Source organism: Crotalus tigris, unplaced genomic scaffold (assembly GCF_016545835.1).
Source record: "Crotalus tigris isolate CLP2741 ecotype Arizona unplaced genomic scaffold, ASM1654583v1 scf7180000018362.849699, whole genome shotgun sequence".
NCBI classification, from domain to species: Eukaryota; Metazoa; Chordata; class Lepidosauria; order Squamata; family Viperidae; genus Crotalus; species Crotalus tigris.
This window is the reverse complement of record NW_024096965.1, coordinates 576,127-593,377: the sequence shown is the minus strand read 5'-3', so window position 1 is coordinate 593,377 and position 17,251 is coordinate 576,127. Positions and strand designations below refer to the sequence as shown.

The window sequence follows — 17,251 nt, the reverse complement described above, 5'->3', positions numbered from 1 at the left end:
TTATTTAAATAACTAACTCATTAAGAGTTTGTTGAAAAGCTTTCCAGCTTAGTCTAGTGGTTAATGCACCAGGCTAGAATCCAGAAGACAGTGAGTTCTGGTCCCATCTTTAGGCATGAACACCACCTGGGTGATTTTGGGCCAATCATTTTCTCTCAGCCCAACCCACCTCACAGGGTTGTCGTTGTGGGGAAAAAATCTGAGGAGGAAGGAGTTTTAGGTATGTTCATCATTATTTATAACAACAACAAAGGCAGAATAACTAAAGTGAAAGTTTCCACATGAATGAATATTTCTAAATGGAGCTATGTGCAGTTTGCCACACAGGGGCTCTCAATTTGTGGATTGGGACTCAACAAGGTTTTAAGCAACTTACAATCCTGTCTGTCTATCTTTCATAAAGCAAAGCAGCCACCCATTTGGACAAAGCTCCAGTTTTGTCTGTGCGAAGAAAGTGGGAACAATTCCATCAACAGACACACTGACCTACAATCAGCCTACGAACCCCTCAGAATCCAAATCAATCATACAGCCAACCAGAGACAGCACACTCTCAACCAACAAACGCAAGCCCCCCCTTCCCCCAGCAGTTCACCTCCCAATAACCCTGACCTGATGTAACCTCCCCATCAAAAGATCCATCACAAGGCCCTCATTGATGACTCACACCTGACCCATCAGACGACCTATCACAAGACCCTCACTTGACACACCCACACCGGAAGTCCTTATAAACAGAATAATACTGAGACTGACATCACCTACACTCCACTGAAGATGTTACCTAGCCTGGTAACGAAAGGTTTGGAAACCAACCCACAAGTTTGGAGAACAAACTTCACCCTCATTCTGCACCCGAACTATAGACATTTGCCCCTATTACAAGTGGGAACACTGTCAAAACTCCCACAAGAGTTTGCCCTTCATTTTGTCTTGGCAACCCTACATGGGCAGTTGTAGTCTGCAAAGTTTCAGAAGTCCTGAGATAAAGAGATTAAAAATTAATGATTGAAAATGGTATGTTTTTAATTTCTCCCTCGTTCCAACATTAGAATTTGAGCCTTAGTTGTAAATTTGAGAGGGACATTGTTTACTGTTTTACGAGATCACAGAAGTCACAAGTCTGAGAACCACTGGCTTAAGATACACTCATTTAAGGGATTTTCTATTTAAATCACAACAGGTTTGTGTATGTGTTTTTCACCTAAATATTCATGACTCACTTACATGTTTGCACTGAAGACAATCCCAATTAATGTCAGGTTTTATGTAATAGGTGATCTAATTTAAATCTTCAGTTGGGGGTGAATGCTGATATTATAGAACAAAAGTGCAGGAAATAAAAATAGTGGGCAATAATTTATGCCCATTCAACTATTATGTAGTTATTATGAATATTCATCTTTGAGTTCATCTATTTTTCTAAACAGAAACACATTGACTCAAAGTATTTATAACACTCTTGACATATCCAGCATTTCTTAAATAGGGTCCCAGGACCCATATTTTTCCAGGCTGAAGCTATCAGTAGAAGGAAATCAGAATGTCTAGAAGATCTTATACAGTAATACGATGGCTGACAGAATTTATCAGCTTCATTATGTCCCATTCTCTACTTTTTGTTTTTAATTTTGGAGAATTGGGAGTTAAGAAACTGTATTTTGTGCTCAAGGGGTAGTGATATCCAAAAGAAGTTCAACTGCAATAAAAAATATTTGAATACAATTTGACAATCTTGGATTACCTGTATAAAATTGCACAATCAAAACAGACCTCAGAGACAATTCCATATACATGTTACCTAATATCAGAATCTTAGTTCTAATTTTTTCTTTTATATAAAGACATTTCCTGTTTAGCTAATCCTAAAGTATGATTCCCAACCTTTTTGTGCCCCTGGTACCACTGTGCAATGTTGTGTGATGAAACAGATGCAAGAAAAATGAATTAAAAATAGGTGATGTTTCATAAGATTTCCAAATCTCGTGAAATTTCTGCAATATTCTCATTCAAACTCTAAGAAGAATTAGTGAAATTTCAATAATCTTAATAGTTTGGACCAGACTTGGGCATAGGTAGCATAGCTCCACTGAAATAAATTGAACTTACAGGTAGTCCTTGACTTATAGCCACAATTTGGGTTGAAATTTCAGTCTCTAAGTGAAACAGTTGTTAAACAAATCATCAGGCCTGATTCTGTGACCATATTACCACAGTTGTTATGTGAATAATAGCAATTTACAGCCCTCTCCAAGTGGTTTACAGAGTCAGCATATTGACCCCAACAATCTGGGTCCTCATTTTACTGACCTCAGAAGGATGGAAGGCTGAGTCAACCTGGAGCCGGTGAGATTTAAGCTACCAAACTGTGGCAGTCGGACGTCAGCAGAATTAGCCTGCAATACTGCATATGTGAATCAAGAGGTTGTTAAGCAAATCTGGCTTCCCCAATTGACTTTGCTTGTCAGAAGTCAGCTGGGAAGATCATAAATCACAGTCATGTGACTGCAAGATACTGCCTCCATTGTAAATGCCAGCCAGTTGCTAACCACCAAATGGCAACCACATAGGTGCTATAATGGTCGTAACTTCAAGGACAGGTAATATGTCACTTTTTCTTAAGTCTGTTGTAACTTTGATCCATTGTTAAACAAATGGTCATAAGTCAAAGACTACCAAGTTACGAATAGCTTGCCTGACTCCACTGATTTAATTTCTAACCAATCAGATATAATCTGAATATTCAACCTTCCTTCCTTCCTTCCTTCCTTCCTTCCTTCCTTCCTTCCTTCCTTCCTTCCTTCCTTCCTTCCTTCCTTCCTTCCTTCCCTCCCTCCCTCCCTCCCTCCCTCCCTCCCTCCCTCCTTCCTTTAAATAAATCTTTCAGTTAAATTAAATGCAGACACAGTCTTTACATAAAACAGAAAAAAGCAAGGAGCACAGTTACCGTTAACAGTTGTTTTGTGGACTCAATAATAAGAGCCTTACTCCAGAGCAGAGGTTTTCACACTTGGCCCTTTCATGACATGTGGACTTCAACTCCCAGAATCCCTCAGCCAGGCACGCTGGCTGAGGAATTCTGGGAGTTGAAGTCCACAAGTCATAAAAGGGCCAAGTTTGAAGACCCCTGGTCTAGAGAAAGTTTTAAAAAAACAATTGAAGAAGCACAGAAAGACAAGATCTCAGTTTGGGGAAGGTAAGAGTCCAACCTTTTCAGCTACAACTTCTGTTTAAAAAGGATCAGTACCTTTTCCTGGACAAAGCTGGCGTGCCCCAAGGAGAGGGAAGAGAAGATTCATTTGTCAGGCAAGGAGGAATCTGCTCAGCACGACTACAGACAAAACAGACACAGAGGGGACAGAGAGAAGTTAGAAAAGAGAACAGGAGGCTGGAAGCTTGGTTAGTTTTACAGTTTCACCACAAGAAATGGATTTTTCAGGATGAACCAGAAAAGAAGACAAAACATTCAACAAACGAAAACAGAATGAAACGTAGGAAACTACCAAAGACACTGAACAAGCAAATTCATTTTTAACAATGATTCTTGCATTAATGCTGAATTGCTAGACTGAGCTGTTAACAATTGCTTCTTCCCATTGTGACATCATGGATTGTTTAGGGTATCAAAAAGAAAACAGAGGATCACTTTTTAGTACACATAATATAAACAGATACTATTAAGAGTTTCATACTTAGGACTAATACAATAGTCTATAATACAGTAGGAAGTCTGCAAAAAAAGATACTGAAATAGAAAGATGTGAATAAGAGGAAACAACAAAAGGGGGAAAATACTTATGCAACAATTTTAGTCCAGATTCCTTAAATTTCAGCATCAGAGAATACCAATTATTGAGAAATCTGAAAATATCTCAGTGTATGATATTTTTTTAAAAAAATCAACCATCATCAGTGAAAAATAACTTATTTACACATAGACTTACAATTAAGGGAATACTTAAATGTTGTTATGACTAGACATTAAATATTCCCTGCCTCTCTCACTATGCCTGGGTCTTTGTGTTAATATGACAATATATGCTACACAAATAGCATCAAAATTAAAAATGCTACTACTATAGCTTACTTTTTTCCATCAAAAACAATGAAAAAATTGTACTGTATTCAACAGTACAATAATGTATATTTAAATGTATCAATTTCTAGTAAGAATACCAGTATTTCCAGAAATCAAATGCTTTAAATGCCCTTAAATACTGTAAAAATAACACACGTTCCAACAAGCCTTATTTTAATTACAAAAACCTTTAAAACTCATATATTAAAGTACGAATTTGGCCCTGCTTTTAAATGGGTCCAATGTTGATTTGTGATTTTAAAAAAATACTGAATAAAACAAGCAAAGAAACCCTCGTTTAAACAAAGGCTTAAAAGTTGGCTTTGTTTGCTTGTTTTATTCCAAAAAAAGAACAAACAAAGGTTTAAAAGAAGGTACTTTTTCTGGAGGAATCCAGAGGTATGAACAAATGGATGTTTTTATAGGTAAATATACAGTGACAATGGCACTACTAAACTTTTAAAAACAGAAGTATTACTTCAGCAAAACTATCTGCTGTTCAACAACTATTCTCCTACAGAAGCCCTATCCTTCTTTGCCAACATCCAGATAACACACGGAATCATTACAAAAAACCAAATTCTTACTCCAATGCAATTCCCTGTTGTAAATTGTTCATGCAGTGTAGTTATAAGGTGAGATTACAGACACATAAATCATTTGGCAGTAAAGAAAATAGTTGGCCCTCATTCATCTTAAAAGAGTGAGCACTACACTAAGTTAGCCTTCTCCAGACTAATACTGTATACATGACACAAATTTCAATCTTGTAAAACACACGACATCAATAGAAGAGAATATTTGTGGTTCAGGGTTGAACTGGTACTTTTTGAGCTTGGTTGTTTTCTTGCAGACGTTTCTTTACCCTACTAGGTAACTTCATCAGTGCACAAAAATGCACTGTAAGCAAACCACCAAGCTCAGACAGCACCAAAGACCCCAAAACAAATGGCCTTTGATCATGGCTATGAAATGCCTACATACATGAATGCTTGTGGAAAGCTACACTAGGGAAGCATCACAGACACGAGACGTGATGGAGCCAAATATTCAGAACTCTATTGCAAGTCTACATCATACCTGTCAAAAGAATCTGTAGTTACTTTGTAGAGGTAAATAAAGAGCTTGCTGCAGTGCTTTAAAGTGGGCGAGATGGTATCCATGGAGATGAGGTCATCTTCCAATAGTTTTTGAAACGGCTGGATGTTGGAGGGGAAGACATTCACAGGACTTAGTTTTCTGGAGTCTGAGAAGCAGCCGAGTAACCTTATGGCATCAGCCAGCTTTTCATACTGGATCTCAGTTCTGAAGAAGTGTGAGTTGGCTGGCTCATAACGCATGGCTGCGGTCAAGGTACACAGCACCGTGTGTAGTAGTTCGAAGACTTGATTCTGGTTCACTTTCTCCCAGCCATTTTTGGGTGGAGAGCATAAGGATCTTTCCATGGCAACCAACAACGAGGTGATATAAACAAATCCACCAACTTTCCGGAAAACTGTTCTCGTCCGATGGCTCTCCTTTAGTACTGAAAGCAAGGCCTACATAGATTTTTAAAATATGGCAGTATAAATAAGAGAAGCACAGGCTTTCTTAGATGCATCTAGGCGCTGACAGATTAAAAACAATAGCACTTAGACTTATATACCACTACATCAGTGGTTCTCAACCTTTTTAATGCCGCGACCCCCAACCGGTCGTAAGTCGAGGACTACTCAACCGGTCGTAAGTTGAGGACTACTCAACTGGTGCAGCACCATTTGCAGAATGGGACTTTTGGCGGGCTCAGCAGGGCAGAGACAGCCTGGACAATTCCTATTGGCTTTTGAAAGCCAATAGAATTAGACTCTATTCAATAGAGTAAAATATTAGACTCTATTCAATAGAATAAAAGGGAGTAGCACAGCTAAGGAAAAGGGGAAAAAAATGGCAGACTACGTTGTTTGGCGACCCCCGTGAAATGGTCGTTCGACCCCAAATGGGGTCCCGACCCACAGGTTGAGAACCACTGCACTACATAGTGCTTTACAGCACTCTCTGAGTGGTTTATAAAAGCATATTGTCCCCAACAATCTGGATCCTCATTTTATCAACCTTGGAAGGAAGACCAAAGTCATCCAGTGAACTCCACAACCTGAGTTTCCAATTTACAAAACTCAATCCTGGCCAATACTGTCTCTTAGTCATTTCTACACTATTATAAAAACATATTCTAATTAGGAATAACAGAGTAACAGAGTTAGAAGGGATCTTAGAGGTCTTTTGTCCGATCTCCTGCTCAAATATGTGACCGTATACCTTTTCAGAAAAGTTCTGTCTAATCTTTTCTTAAAAGTCTCTAGTAATGGAGCACCCACAACTTCTGAAGGCAAACCGTTCCACTGTCTAATTGTTTTCACTGTCCAGAAATTTCTCCTTAGTTCTAGGACGCTTCTCTCCTTGATTAATTTCCATCCACTGCTTCTTGCCTTGCCTTCAGATGCTTTGAAGAATAAGTTGACTCCCTCTTTGTGGCAACCACTAGATACTGGAACCCTGCTATGTCACTCCTGGTCCTTCTTTTTCTTAGGCTAGATATATCTACTTTTCTTAAATCACTTAATAATGAACCAAGTCTTCTATGCTAGTTTTAGAGCAGGGGTTTAGAGCAGCAAAGCTGGCTGAGGAATTCTGGGAGTTGAAGTCCACAAGTCTTAAAGTTGCCAAGGTTGAGAACCCCTGTTCTAGAGCATTCATTAAACTCAACTCAACTATCTTTCTCATATTTATTATGCAAACGTGATCTTTTTTTACTTCAAGAATGTCTAAAAATTTTATTTCTTCAGCTGCATTTGTTATTTGGATCATTAAATGACAACTTTCATAATACGCACACACATACATTGGAATAACAGATTTTAAAACTTTCAATTAGTTTTCAGAATAAAAAGCTTCATAATTATATTTGATTATTGTGACAGAAAAGATTACTTTCATGAAATAGTGAAAGAAAATAAGAATTGTGTACTTACTCTTAATATATCAGTCTTCAGCTGCAATTCTGTGGGGGGAGCGGAGTGCATCAATCCTAAGAGTGTCCCCATGTCATCATCACCACTTGGTGACAACACCAGCTGCTGGATTATCATCAGTGCTTGCTGCCTACACTGTGGATATTTTACGATGTTATGTACACACCTTGCTCCTCCAAACTCCCTGAATATGCCTATAATGGAAACAAGTGAAAAGGAATACCACTAAGGCAATTCAAAGACACTATCAACTGGACTATTAACTAGCATAATTATCTATAATGGCTGTCAACTCAAAAATGCCAGTAAACATTCCAAATCAGGAACAGCAGCTTTTCCAAAGATCATAAACTTCAAAGAGATTGCAACTGTGGCAAAAACTATGTATTTTATTAATCAGTTATTTACACTTATGGGTCTATAGGAAAAACAACTCTTGTCTAATGAATCTTATTTTTCTGATTGGGTAACTTTAATAGATTGAGGGAATGTTGCACACATAATATATCTTGACTTTAAGGAAGTATTTGATTAAATTCCTCATGACAGTCTCATTAGTAAATTAGCAGCTAAGCTTGGGCTGGTTGGCATGACAAAATATGCCTAGCTCAAAAACCAAACTCAAACAATGTTAATCAATAATTCCTAATCAAACTGGAATGAGATACAGGCTTGGTGTGGATAAGTGGAGAGAATGCATATTAAATCTACACACGATAGAAAATTGGGTAGAATAACTAATGCTCTAGAAGCTAATGCTCTAGAAATACTAAAAATTCCAAATGAAATAGAATTCTGCTATTAATACACCATTTCCCTTCAAACAATTGGTACATTTCACATCTCAAAAACCACACAAATATGAAGTCCAGGACAAAATTAAACACATTTCAAGAACAAACATCATTGCCTAAGAGTTATTGCTAATTTTTTTCAACCAGTCATTTGTCAAATACCTGCATTTGTGTTTGATCCTTGGAGAAGCACTGTCAAGGTCTCCATAACCAGCAAAGCAAGTTGTTTTTGGTCTTCAAGTGAACTGTTATTTTTTGATTCTCCTACAAAACAATTTTAAGAAGCTATAGCAGAAGAATATGCTTACCCTTCACAACATACATTCATATCATTCAGTTACACACATGCAAATGCATTTCTTCGATTCTATTAGGAGTGTCACTGCCACTTTATATATGGTACTTTATTCTGAGTGTCACTGCCACTTTATATATGGTACTTTATGTAAAATTGCTATGAAAATGAGCATTGGTGTAGCACTCAGCTTTTGAACACTGATTTATTGCAGCTTCACACTGTTGTATAAAATATAATATTGTTGGACAAGTATACACGATTTATAGTGTGGCCATAACGCATCAATATTATATTTCACATATAAGCATTTGACAGTAGATGAGAAGGTTCAAAATTTTCTTTGGGGCACGTTTTATGCCAAAATAGCCATATATAGTATTTATAATTTGCATCTTCATTAATACAACAAAATCAAAAACAAGGTGTGTGTGTTTTTTTTTTAAAAAAAATCCAACTGAAAGTAGATTTTAAAGAAAGGGGGAAAAGCGGGGGATGGAATCTACCTTGATCATTCAGGGCTTGTGTAGGATCTTTCAGAAGAGCAGCGTACTTGTGCAGAAGATTCACCATCACTTCCAGAAGTCCCACCTCCCTGAAAACGTCCTTAAAAATGTAGTCATGCCGCGTGAACTTAAGCAGAGTCTTTGTTGCAATAATGCTACAAGAATAGGAGGTGCTGGATTTTAAGAGGATGCTGACGCTGATCAGTTCTTTGCATGGTATGTAATTCAAGCTAAAGACAACAAATTCAAGCATCTCAAAGTATTTTGTCTGCACTTCCGGAAGCTTTGAAATTTTCTCCGCAAATTGAGACAAAGTGTGCTGGGATTCCAGGATGAAATAGTTGGCGTTATCTGCAATGTATATATTCAAAATGGCATCAAGAATAATTTGTGCAAGATAGCTGGTTTTTGCTTTAAGAAAAGCATTCTGTAGGACTGAGAAGGCCTGGATGTTCCTCACATTATGGCCTACAAGAGAGAAAAAGAGAGAGTAAGCATATATATTCTATTAGCCTTCTTCAAAGCAAGCAGGACTGGAATCTGCAATGGATGCGAAGGAGGTGTGCGGAGGGTTGGGAAGGGTGTACGAGTGGCCAAAATGGTGTGAATGCAAAGGGGCTGGGGGAGGCTTACCCCAGCAACCTGGGACGTTCCCTGTCAGCTTCCCCAATGACCTTCTGGGGAAGCCAGCAAGAAAGGTTGCGAATGGCGATTATGTGATTATAGGGTGCTAAGCAACTAGTGAGAAATGCTGTAGGGTTGCCAAGCACTCAGATTGGGATTAATCATGGGAGAGCGTTGGAATGGCTGAAACTCCCCATTTGTTTGGTGCCGCTGTAAATTTGTTCAGCAAACGATTGCTGAACAAATGGTCTAAAGTCAAGGACTATTTATATACATCAAATATCATATTTTAATGTAAGTATAATTGAAATACTTTAAATGTTTAAATAATTTAATGTAAAGCTCTAAAAATTCTGAGCAATCATTCAAAACAATTGCATAATTTAAGTAACTGGTGGTTCTAGCACATTCTAAGGAATATTGTCATGGATAAGGAATACATTATTCTGGGTCTATTTAAGCATGTGATTAAGAATCTTAAGACATATTTTTTTAATGAAACTATATAAAAATCCAGGGCAATATATTGTTATTCTGTATGTATAAGATGAAAAAGAATGGCAGTACCTTTGCCTGCAGGTTGTGGAACTGCAAATCCGGGCAGTAAGAAAGGTGCCCCTGTAGTAACACCAGCTGGTTTTAATTCATTGACACCATATGTTGTTAATGAGGTTATCAGGTTAACTAAATCCTTCAAAGCATCCTTGGATTCTGCCTCTTTTGCTTGTTCTAACCTTCAGGAAAAACACATACATTTACTGAACAAAAACCAATGGATTTCTCTAGATTGAAATCTGGAATATTGCAATAAATTAATAAACCAGTTGATTTCAAATACAATTTTATTTTGCATCATTCCAAAGTTAAAGTTCAGGGCTCAGTGAAACAGGAACCTTTTAAAAACATTAAGGCAATTTTAACAGATCTACACCATGGATCTGTCTCAGAAACTTTGGTTAGGTCTACATGCTCTCCTAAATGAAATTTTCTAAGCAAAATGTTAATTGAGTGAATATGGGAGGAAAAGAGATAGATAATGTGGGCTACATACTCCGTAATACCATCCATGTTTAAGTAATTTCTCTTCCTATCCCTCTATGTTCTTTTAAATTAAATGTAACTTCCTATTCAAAAAACTTCAGATTTAATGCATGTAGCAAATATCCGTATTTATTTCACAAGCATAAACACTACACGTGCAATGAAAACTGCCCCTGTATCATCAGAGATTGAGGGAATCCTCTTTGGACAAATAGTGGAATTGATTCACAAGAATTTACAAATTAACTTCATCAGGTTTTTCATTAATGTATTCTACCAGTGTGGAGGACTGGAGTTACTACTGAAACCATAAAATTATCTCATCTTGTTAGATGGCAGTGTTGTGATACAAAGAAGGAGCTACTTCTCATTTTAAAAAGCCCACAAATTGCTTGGGGGGATATATAGATAGGCATTAAGTTAAATAGGAAACAAGAGGAATTTGGATATAACACAGGCTGTTAGGAATGAAGCTGGCATATCAGGGATCAGCAATTCACAGACTAGCTCAGGGGTAGGCAACCTTGGCTCTTTTATGACTCGTGGACTTCAACTCCCAGAATTCCTGAGCCAGCCATGCTGAGGGGAAAGGGAGAGATTTCCAAGCTGAGCCATTCTGCCTCAGGAATTCTGGGAGTTGAAGTCCATGAGTCATAAAAGAGCCAAGGTTGCCTACCCCTGGACTAGCTAAAGCTGTTGCAACAACAAATCCCCCTTGCCTTCTTTGACCCTGAAGACAAAGTCCAAATATCCATTAACTTGGAAAGGCAGGATAAAAACGCCAAAAGCCTGAAGCACCCGTATATACAAAGGCTTAGTGTATACTGCAGTAATAAGTAGATTGGTTGTAGTCGGTTTACTTCTTCACTGCAATACAGTATCTACAGTGGCTGAGTCATGATTGAGAGTCTACTGCTGAATAAGCCAATTCTAGAAAAAGGGGTTGAGAATCTGGAGAGCTTAGATTTACAGCCATGCCAGCCTAAGACTACCATAAACTGATGAGTGAGTTTTGGCAATGCTCCCATTCTGCCTGCACAAACCCACAATGAGCAGTTCTGGTCCTCCTCCTTCTCTGGATTTATAGATTTAAATGGTTAATATTTAGCATTATATGTATTTCTTCAACCATAATCATATTGAAACAATTTGGTTTATTTATTACTGGGGAGTGGTTGCACCGATTACTTTATCAGTTAGGGCCATCCCATATTGCAGAATTTGAGAACTCTTAGAATGATAAGGTAAATACTTAAAAACAAAAGCGTGATAGATAACTCTAACGTATCAGATGGATTCTGATATTCTCAAATAAGTCAAATAAATAAATGCTGGTTCCTGGACCACGTAAATGTTCCTAGCAAAGAAGGGAACTGAAATTGGTTCACCAGTCAAACAATCTAGATTAGTTTATGGATTATTATCAATCCTTTATTTCAGATTAAGCTTTCAAATTAGGCCTTCTAAATTCAAACTAGCTGAAGGACAATTAAGTTTGATTGGAAAGTCAGACAATGTGCTTGTTTAACTATCCTTTCATAAATTCTCCCACTTCATCCTTCCCTCTATCAATGAAAACATTTCTTAATGAAAAACCTGATGATAACCCATCTATTCTAACGTCAAAATAAAGACATAACTTCAGTTAAAATTTTGCAAACTAAGTTAGAAAAAGTTTGGTATAAAGAAAAAGGCCAAGCTCTTTCTGATAAGGAAAGGGGCAAGTAAGTGACAATTAATTTTATTTCTTAATATGTTTGAAAGATTAATGTAAACACCCCTTCAGAAGTAAACTCTGTAGATCAGAGATCACATTATCAACCCAAGTCCTAAATCTAATAGTAAGAGACTATTTCCAGTATTATTTATAAGACAGAAGCAATGTCAAAATTACTCTGTATGAAAAAAAAAATGACGGTAGAACGTTCTATTAGAAAGTTCTAACTGAATTAGAACTAGAAGCTAAAACAGTCTTTTAATATAGCCAATAAGAAGCTTCAATTTTTCGCTTGCATATTCAGAGTATTTTATTTATAATATTTATACGATAAAGTGCCTCATTTAAACAAGAAGATAAACTTGCAAACATGATCTGCATACCTGAGTAAAAGATCAAAAAGAAAATTATATCCTTGCCATATCCTAAAATCATCTAGCAGCGTTTGAGAGACATCACTGGAGTCTTTGAGGAAACAGGATAGCCCAGCAAACATTTCAACTATTTCTAATGGAGAAAGGTCATCGGATTGCTGCATGTTCTGAACACACGTTGACAGGCATTCCTTTTCTGAAAACATATTAAAGAAAAAACATGATTCCAAATTGTAAATGTTGTGCATTCTTGGGAATGCTCAAGGATTCACTATAAAGTGAATAGTAACAGATTTCAAATTAAGTGATATACAAATAAATATAATCAATTATGGTTACTTCCCATATATACGGAAGGAAACACAGATGCTGCATAATTCACATAATTTCCTCATTTTAGAATGCTATGGAAGAAGCAAGACATAAGTCACTCATATCTGGATTACAAAAATCAATGTGGCCAGCAGATGGCAGAAAAAAAATCCTCCTTGCTGCCATCCAGTGGATATCTAAATATTTGCAGCATAGTTATGTTACAAATTGGGACATCTGTACAGGTTCAAATATGAATTTGAAAACTTTACTGTTTACTAAGGGCAATTGCGCAACCATCTCCTTCATTTCCACAATCAGATATAACAAGTTGTTTCCTGTAGGATGCAATCTGGTCTGTCACTAGGACCAGAGGTTTAGTCTTCTGAGCTTTCAGACTCGTTCTGGAGCCCACCCTTAGGGAATTTCTCTCTAGGCGTGTGTGCTTTCAGCTAGTCTATGTGTGATACTTAAATGATGCCTGGTTATGTGGGGCTTTTTAGTGGTTGATTGGGGTGTTAGTAGCTGGCATTGGCTGTTGTTTCCTTGTGCTGCCAAGCCCTCGCCTCCTACCATGTTTCCTCAAAAATAAGACCCGGTCTTATTTTTTTCTGCCTCCAAAAGAGGCACAAGGTCTTATTTTCAGGGTAGGCCTTACCTTACTTCCGGCACCAACAGCCCCACCCAGCCGGTCCACTTCTTCTGGGGCCGAAGGTCTGCAGCTGCATTTGGGGCTTCATTTTGCAGTCAGGCCTTTCCAGAAGGCCTAAGCAGCCGAGTACCGAGTTATGGATTCAATCCATAGCTTGATGCTCGGCTGCTGAGATCTTGCAGAACTGAGCTATGGATTGAATCCATAGCTCAGTTCTTGGCTGCACAGGCCTTCCGGAAAGCCCTGTGACTGAGAAATGCAGGCCTGGCTGCAGAAGAGGCTTCAGAAGAAGTGGGCCAGCAAGGAGAGGCCTGGCTACAAGGGAAGTGAATGTGGGGTGGGTGGAGCAGCTCCACACCCCCACCCCCACCCTAACTTGATTTTTAGGTGTGTGTCTCGCCCCAAAACTAGACCTTATTTTTGGGATAGGGCTTATATTAGTCCCAGCACCCCCCCAAAATCAAGCTAGGGCCTTACTTTCGGGGGCAACGGTAGGTTCTTGGTAAGCTGGTGGTAAATCAGCACTCCTATTGACTGATCGTTTTCTGAAAAACTGTCTCTGCATTTATACTAAAGGTCTTTGAACCTGTGTGCAAGCAGCTGAACTGTATTGCAGTACTGATCTGAACTGCAGCTACAGAAAAAACATGTCCTTCACTGTGATCTTAATGCCACGCAGATATAAGTAATAGCACACAACCATGAGTAATAATTATACCATACTTACAGCCTGGCTTAGTGATAATATTATCCAACCGAATGTAACACTGGCATCCAAGTATAGTGTCAAAAATTAATGGTGGAGACTAGCTCAACAAACGACAAAAGTGATATCCCTTGAAAAGATGCAACTTATGTTGGCCCAGCCTGAACTGAAGTGCACACACATAAAGAGCGTTGGTCGTTTCATTAATTCATGTGAAATGAATTATCTCTGTGATCCAATATGTAGGCAATTCTCTGCTGCAAAGCTGGGAAACGTTTCCTTCAAAGAGTGTAACATTCCAATAGTTGCTATCTTTTCAGAAAGAAGTGTGCTGTGATCCCATAACAGGCCAGAGCTTTTGAAACACCCAGACAGTGCAGAGCAGTGCACTAAACGATTCACTGAAGCAGGGACGAATGTTGGCAACGTTAAAATAAAAAAAAATTAAAAATGGCTTTCAAGGGAAATTGATCTGACTGAAAATCATCACCTTATCTCTGAGAGAAAAACTGTAAATGGTGGGGTTCGCCAGCATAATTGAGCTAGGGCAACAGCCAAATTTCATGGTCTACAGGCACGGGTCCAATTTTGCTAAGGCTCAATGGATTTGCTCATTAATGCAGACAAATCTGCAGGAAGGAACAGTCGGTGGTTGAGGGGATATAGATTACTGTGAGCTTTCTGAAATTGCCTTGTAAGGTGGTGAGGGAAAACAAGTGCCTATCTGGAAATGGGGAAAAAAAAACCCCCACCTAAAATAGCAGTAAGGCATATTTTCAGAATGGAGAATGCTAACCCTCTGTAATGGAACAATGAATGTAGGCATTCACATATGAAATGGCGAAGTTTATTCTCTGGGAGCAAAAAACAGTAATAAAAGTTGCCACCTCACTTTAATGCACTTCCATGTCCCTGGTTTCTTGTTGCTCTGGAGACTTATGCTAAAAACACCTGTCATCAGCTCAAGTTACTCTTTTATGCTGCTGTCACCCAAAGAGATTGAAGGTTCAGATGGTGGATGTACTTATAAGGAGGGTCATTTTTATCAGGAGGTGATAATAGCACTGTCAGTACAAGATATAAAACAAAAAAATTATGGCTGGTATGGCCATCATTAAACAATTAAGGTGACTCATGATCCATCCCAATGGATCTTTGGGGATAGACAATAGACATGTGGGGAGCCACAGAAGAAAGATATATCCTTCAGAAAGCACATTCCATGATCTGCCCTGGTCCAAAATCTGCAGCGTAATATACTCCTGAGTGTGGAAAAGATTTTAATTACCACTTCACCTAAAAAACATCAGGCTACAGGAGAACCATTTCTGAAGTACGGATCCATACAGTAGTAAGGAGGAAATGGTAACACTCAATTGATATGTTGTGGCCTGCTCCATCAGCAGTACATCAGAACAGAAAACCATGTTCCTGGTTTCCATCTGTTCCACTGAGTGGGAAGATTAGAGAAGTGTGTCTACTATGCACAGGCCACTTACAGAACCATTGTAGTCACTGCCCTATACCCTTGTAGGCCTAGCATAATGAATGGAATCCATCTTCTGAGAGGCTTCCTTCTACTGTCTGATGACAGATTGTGTTATATGTAACAATTACGAAACAGGTGATAGACCTTAAAAACTCTATGCAAGTTATTCTAGTATCTTGGGATGATGAGCCGAGGTGGCGCAGCAGTTAGAGTGCAGTACTGCAGGCCACTTTAGCTGACTGTGTTCAGTAGGTCAGCGGTTCAAATCTCACCGGCTCAAGGTTGACTCAGCCTTCCATCCTTCCGGGGTAGGTAAAATGAGGACCCAGATTGTTGGGGGCAATGTAAATATATATATACATTGCTTACTGGTGTACACCGCTTAGAGAGTGCTTGCACTTAAAACGGTATATAAGTCTCATAAATGAATGAATGAATGAATGAATGAATAAATGACACAGATGCTGGCAGCATCAGTATTGGGACTGGTGTCAGTGAACCCAACTCTACAGAAGTTAATGGATTATTACTGACTGAACTAATTATGCAGCCTCCAACATTATTCCTATAAAATTTGTTCTCTCAATGAAAATGAAGAGATGACAAATCAAAAAAATAATGACCTGATCCAGAGAGTGGAGTGACAGGGCTACCAGCGCATACATCCTCACTCCTCACCAGATAATTGATGAAACAGTTCAGAAGCCTTTGGGCAACATTTGTGCTGACAGAATGCATAGTGTCAACCTCAATTCCCCCCAAATTGGCAAATCTCTTATTTGCATGAAGGAATCTCCTAACCAAATACCAAAAAGATAATCCCTTCTTATTCTACCAAAAGCCACATTGGTGGTACCAAGCACAGTCTAAGCAGCTTCAACAGCAAGATAATCTATCAATAAAGCACAGGCCAAGCCGTCAATTGTAGTTGTTCTGTCTAATGGAGATTTAGGGAATGAAAGCATAAAGACCATTGCCAAACTTGAGAGATAATGTATCAGCTGCAGATAATTGCTGGAGTTAAAATACTATTCAGGCCAGTATGAGATTTCAAGAATGGGTACTAGAAGGGGCAGGCTAAAAGCAGAGCCTAAAGTACTAGCTTAAAAAAAAATATCCAAAAAATAGTTCATGGTCAAAGGTTCAAATGTAGGATTCAGAGATCAGATGAAAAGAATGCTGGATCCAGCAATCTTATCAGATGTAATACAGACACTCCTCGACCACAACTGACCCCAAAATTTCTTTTGATCACTGCAGCTGTTAAATAAATCATGTAATCATTAAGCGAATTGCCTTCCCCTATTGATTTTGCTTGTCAGAAGCCAAAGGGGAAGGTTACAAATGAGGGCCACCAATGATGGCCACATGACCCCAGGACAGTGCAATTGTCGTAAATACATGTCAGTTGCCAAATGTCCAAAGTGACCAGTCATTAGTCACTTTTTTTTTACTGCTGCTGTAACTTCAAACAGTCACTAAACAAATGGTTGTAAGTCAAGGACTACCTATATCGCCTTATGCTCTACAATCAACTCTTCCCAGGTCCAGTTGTTTGTTAATAAGAAAAATAAGGCGAGAGGTTGCCTCCCAAGCAGGCTATCTCTTGCAGGGAACTCAACCTTGCATGGAAATACTCCTTCATTGTTCAACCC

At 38.5% G+C, this 17,251-nt stretch overlaps 1 protein-coding gene across 8 annotated transcripts in view; it reads right to left on the bottom strand.

The window, feature by feature from the left end:
* The window catches only part of WDFY3 (WD repeat and FYVE domain containing 3), a 176,677-nt gene that overhangs the window by 83,873 nt on the left and 75,553 nt on the right, over positions 1–17,251 (bottom strand). For 7 of the 8 annotated variants that reach the window (XM_039350899.1, XM_039350896.1, XM_039350897.1 and 4 more), the window contains exons 7-13: positions 12,447–12,633; positions 9,873–10,039; positions 8,682–9,149; positions 8,043–8,144; positions 7,087–7,280; positions 5,159–5,616; positions 3,248–3,331 (exon numbers count right to left, since the gene is read on the bottom strand). In XM_039350899.1, the coding sequence (XP_039206833.1) occupies positions 3,248–3,331; positions 5,159–5,616; positions 7,087–7,280; positions 8,043–8,144; positions 8,682–9,149; positions 9,873–10,039; positions 12,447–12,633 (1,660 nt within the window). The remainder of the gene's footprint in view (positions 1–3,247; positions 3,332–5,158; positions 5,617–7,086; positions 7,281–8,042; positions 8,145–8,681; positions 9,150–9,872; positions 10,040–12,446; positions 12,634–17,251) is intronic. The other variant, XM_039350902.1, reaches the window with a different exon arrangement.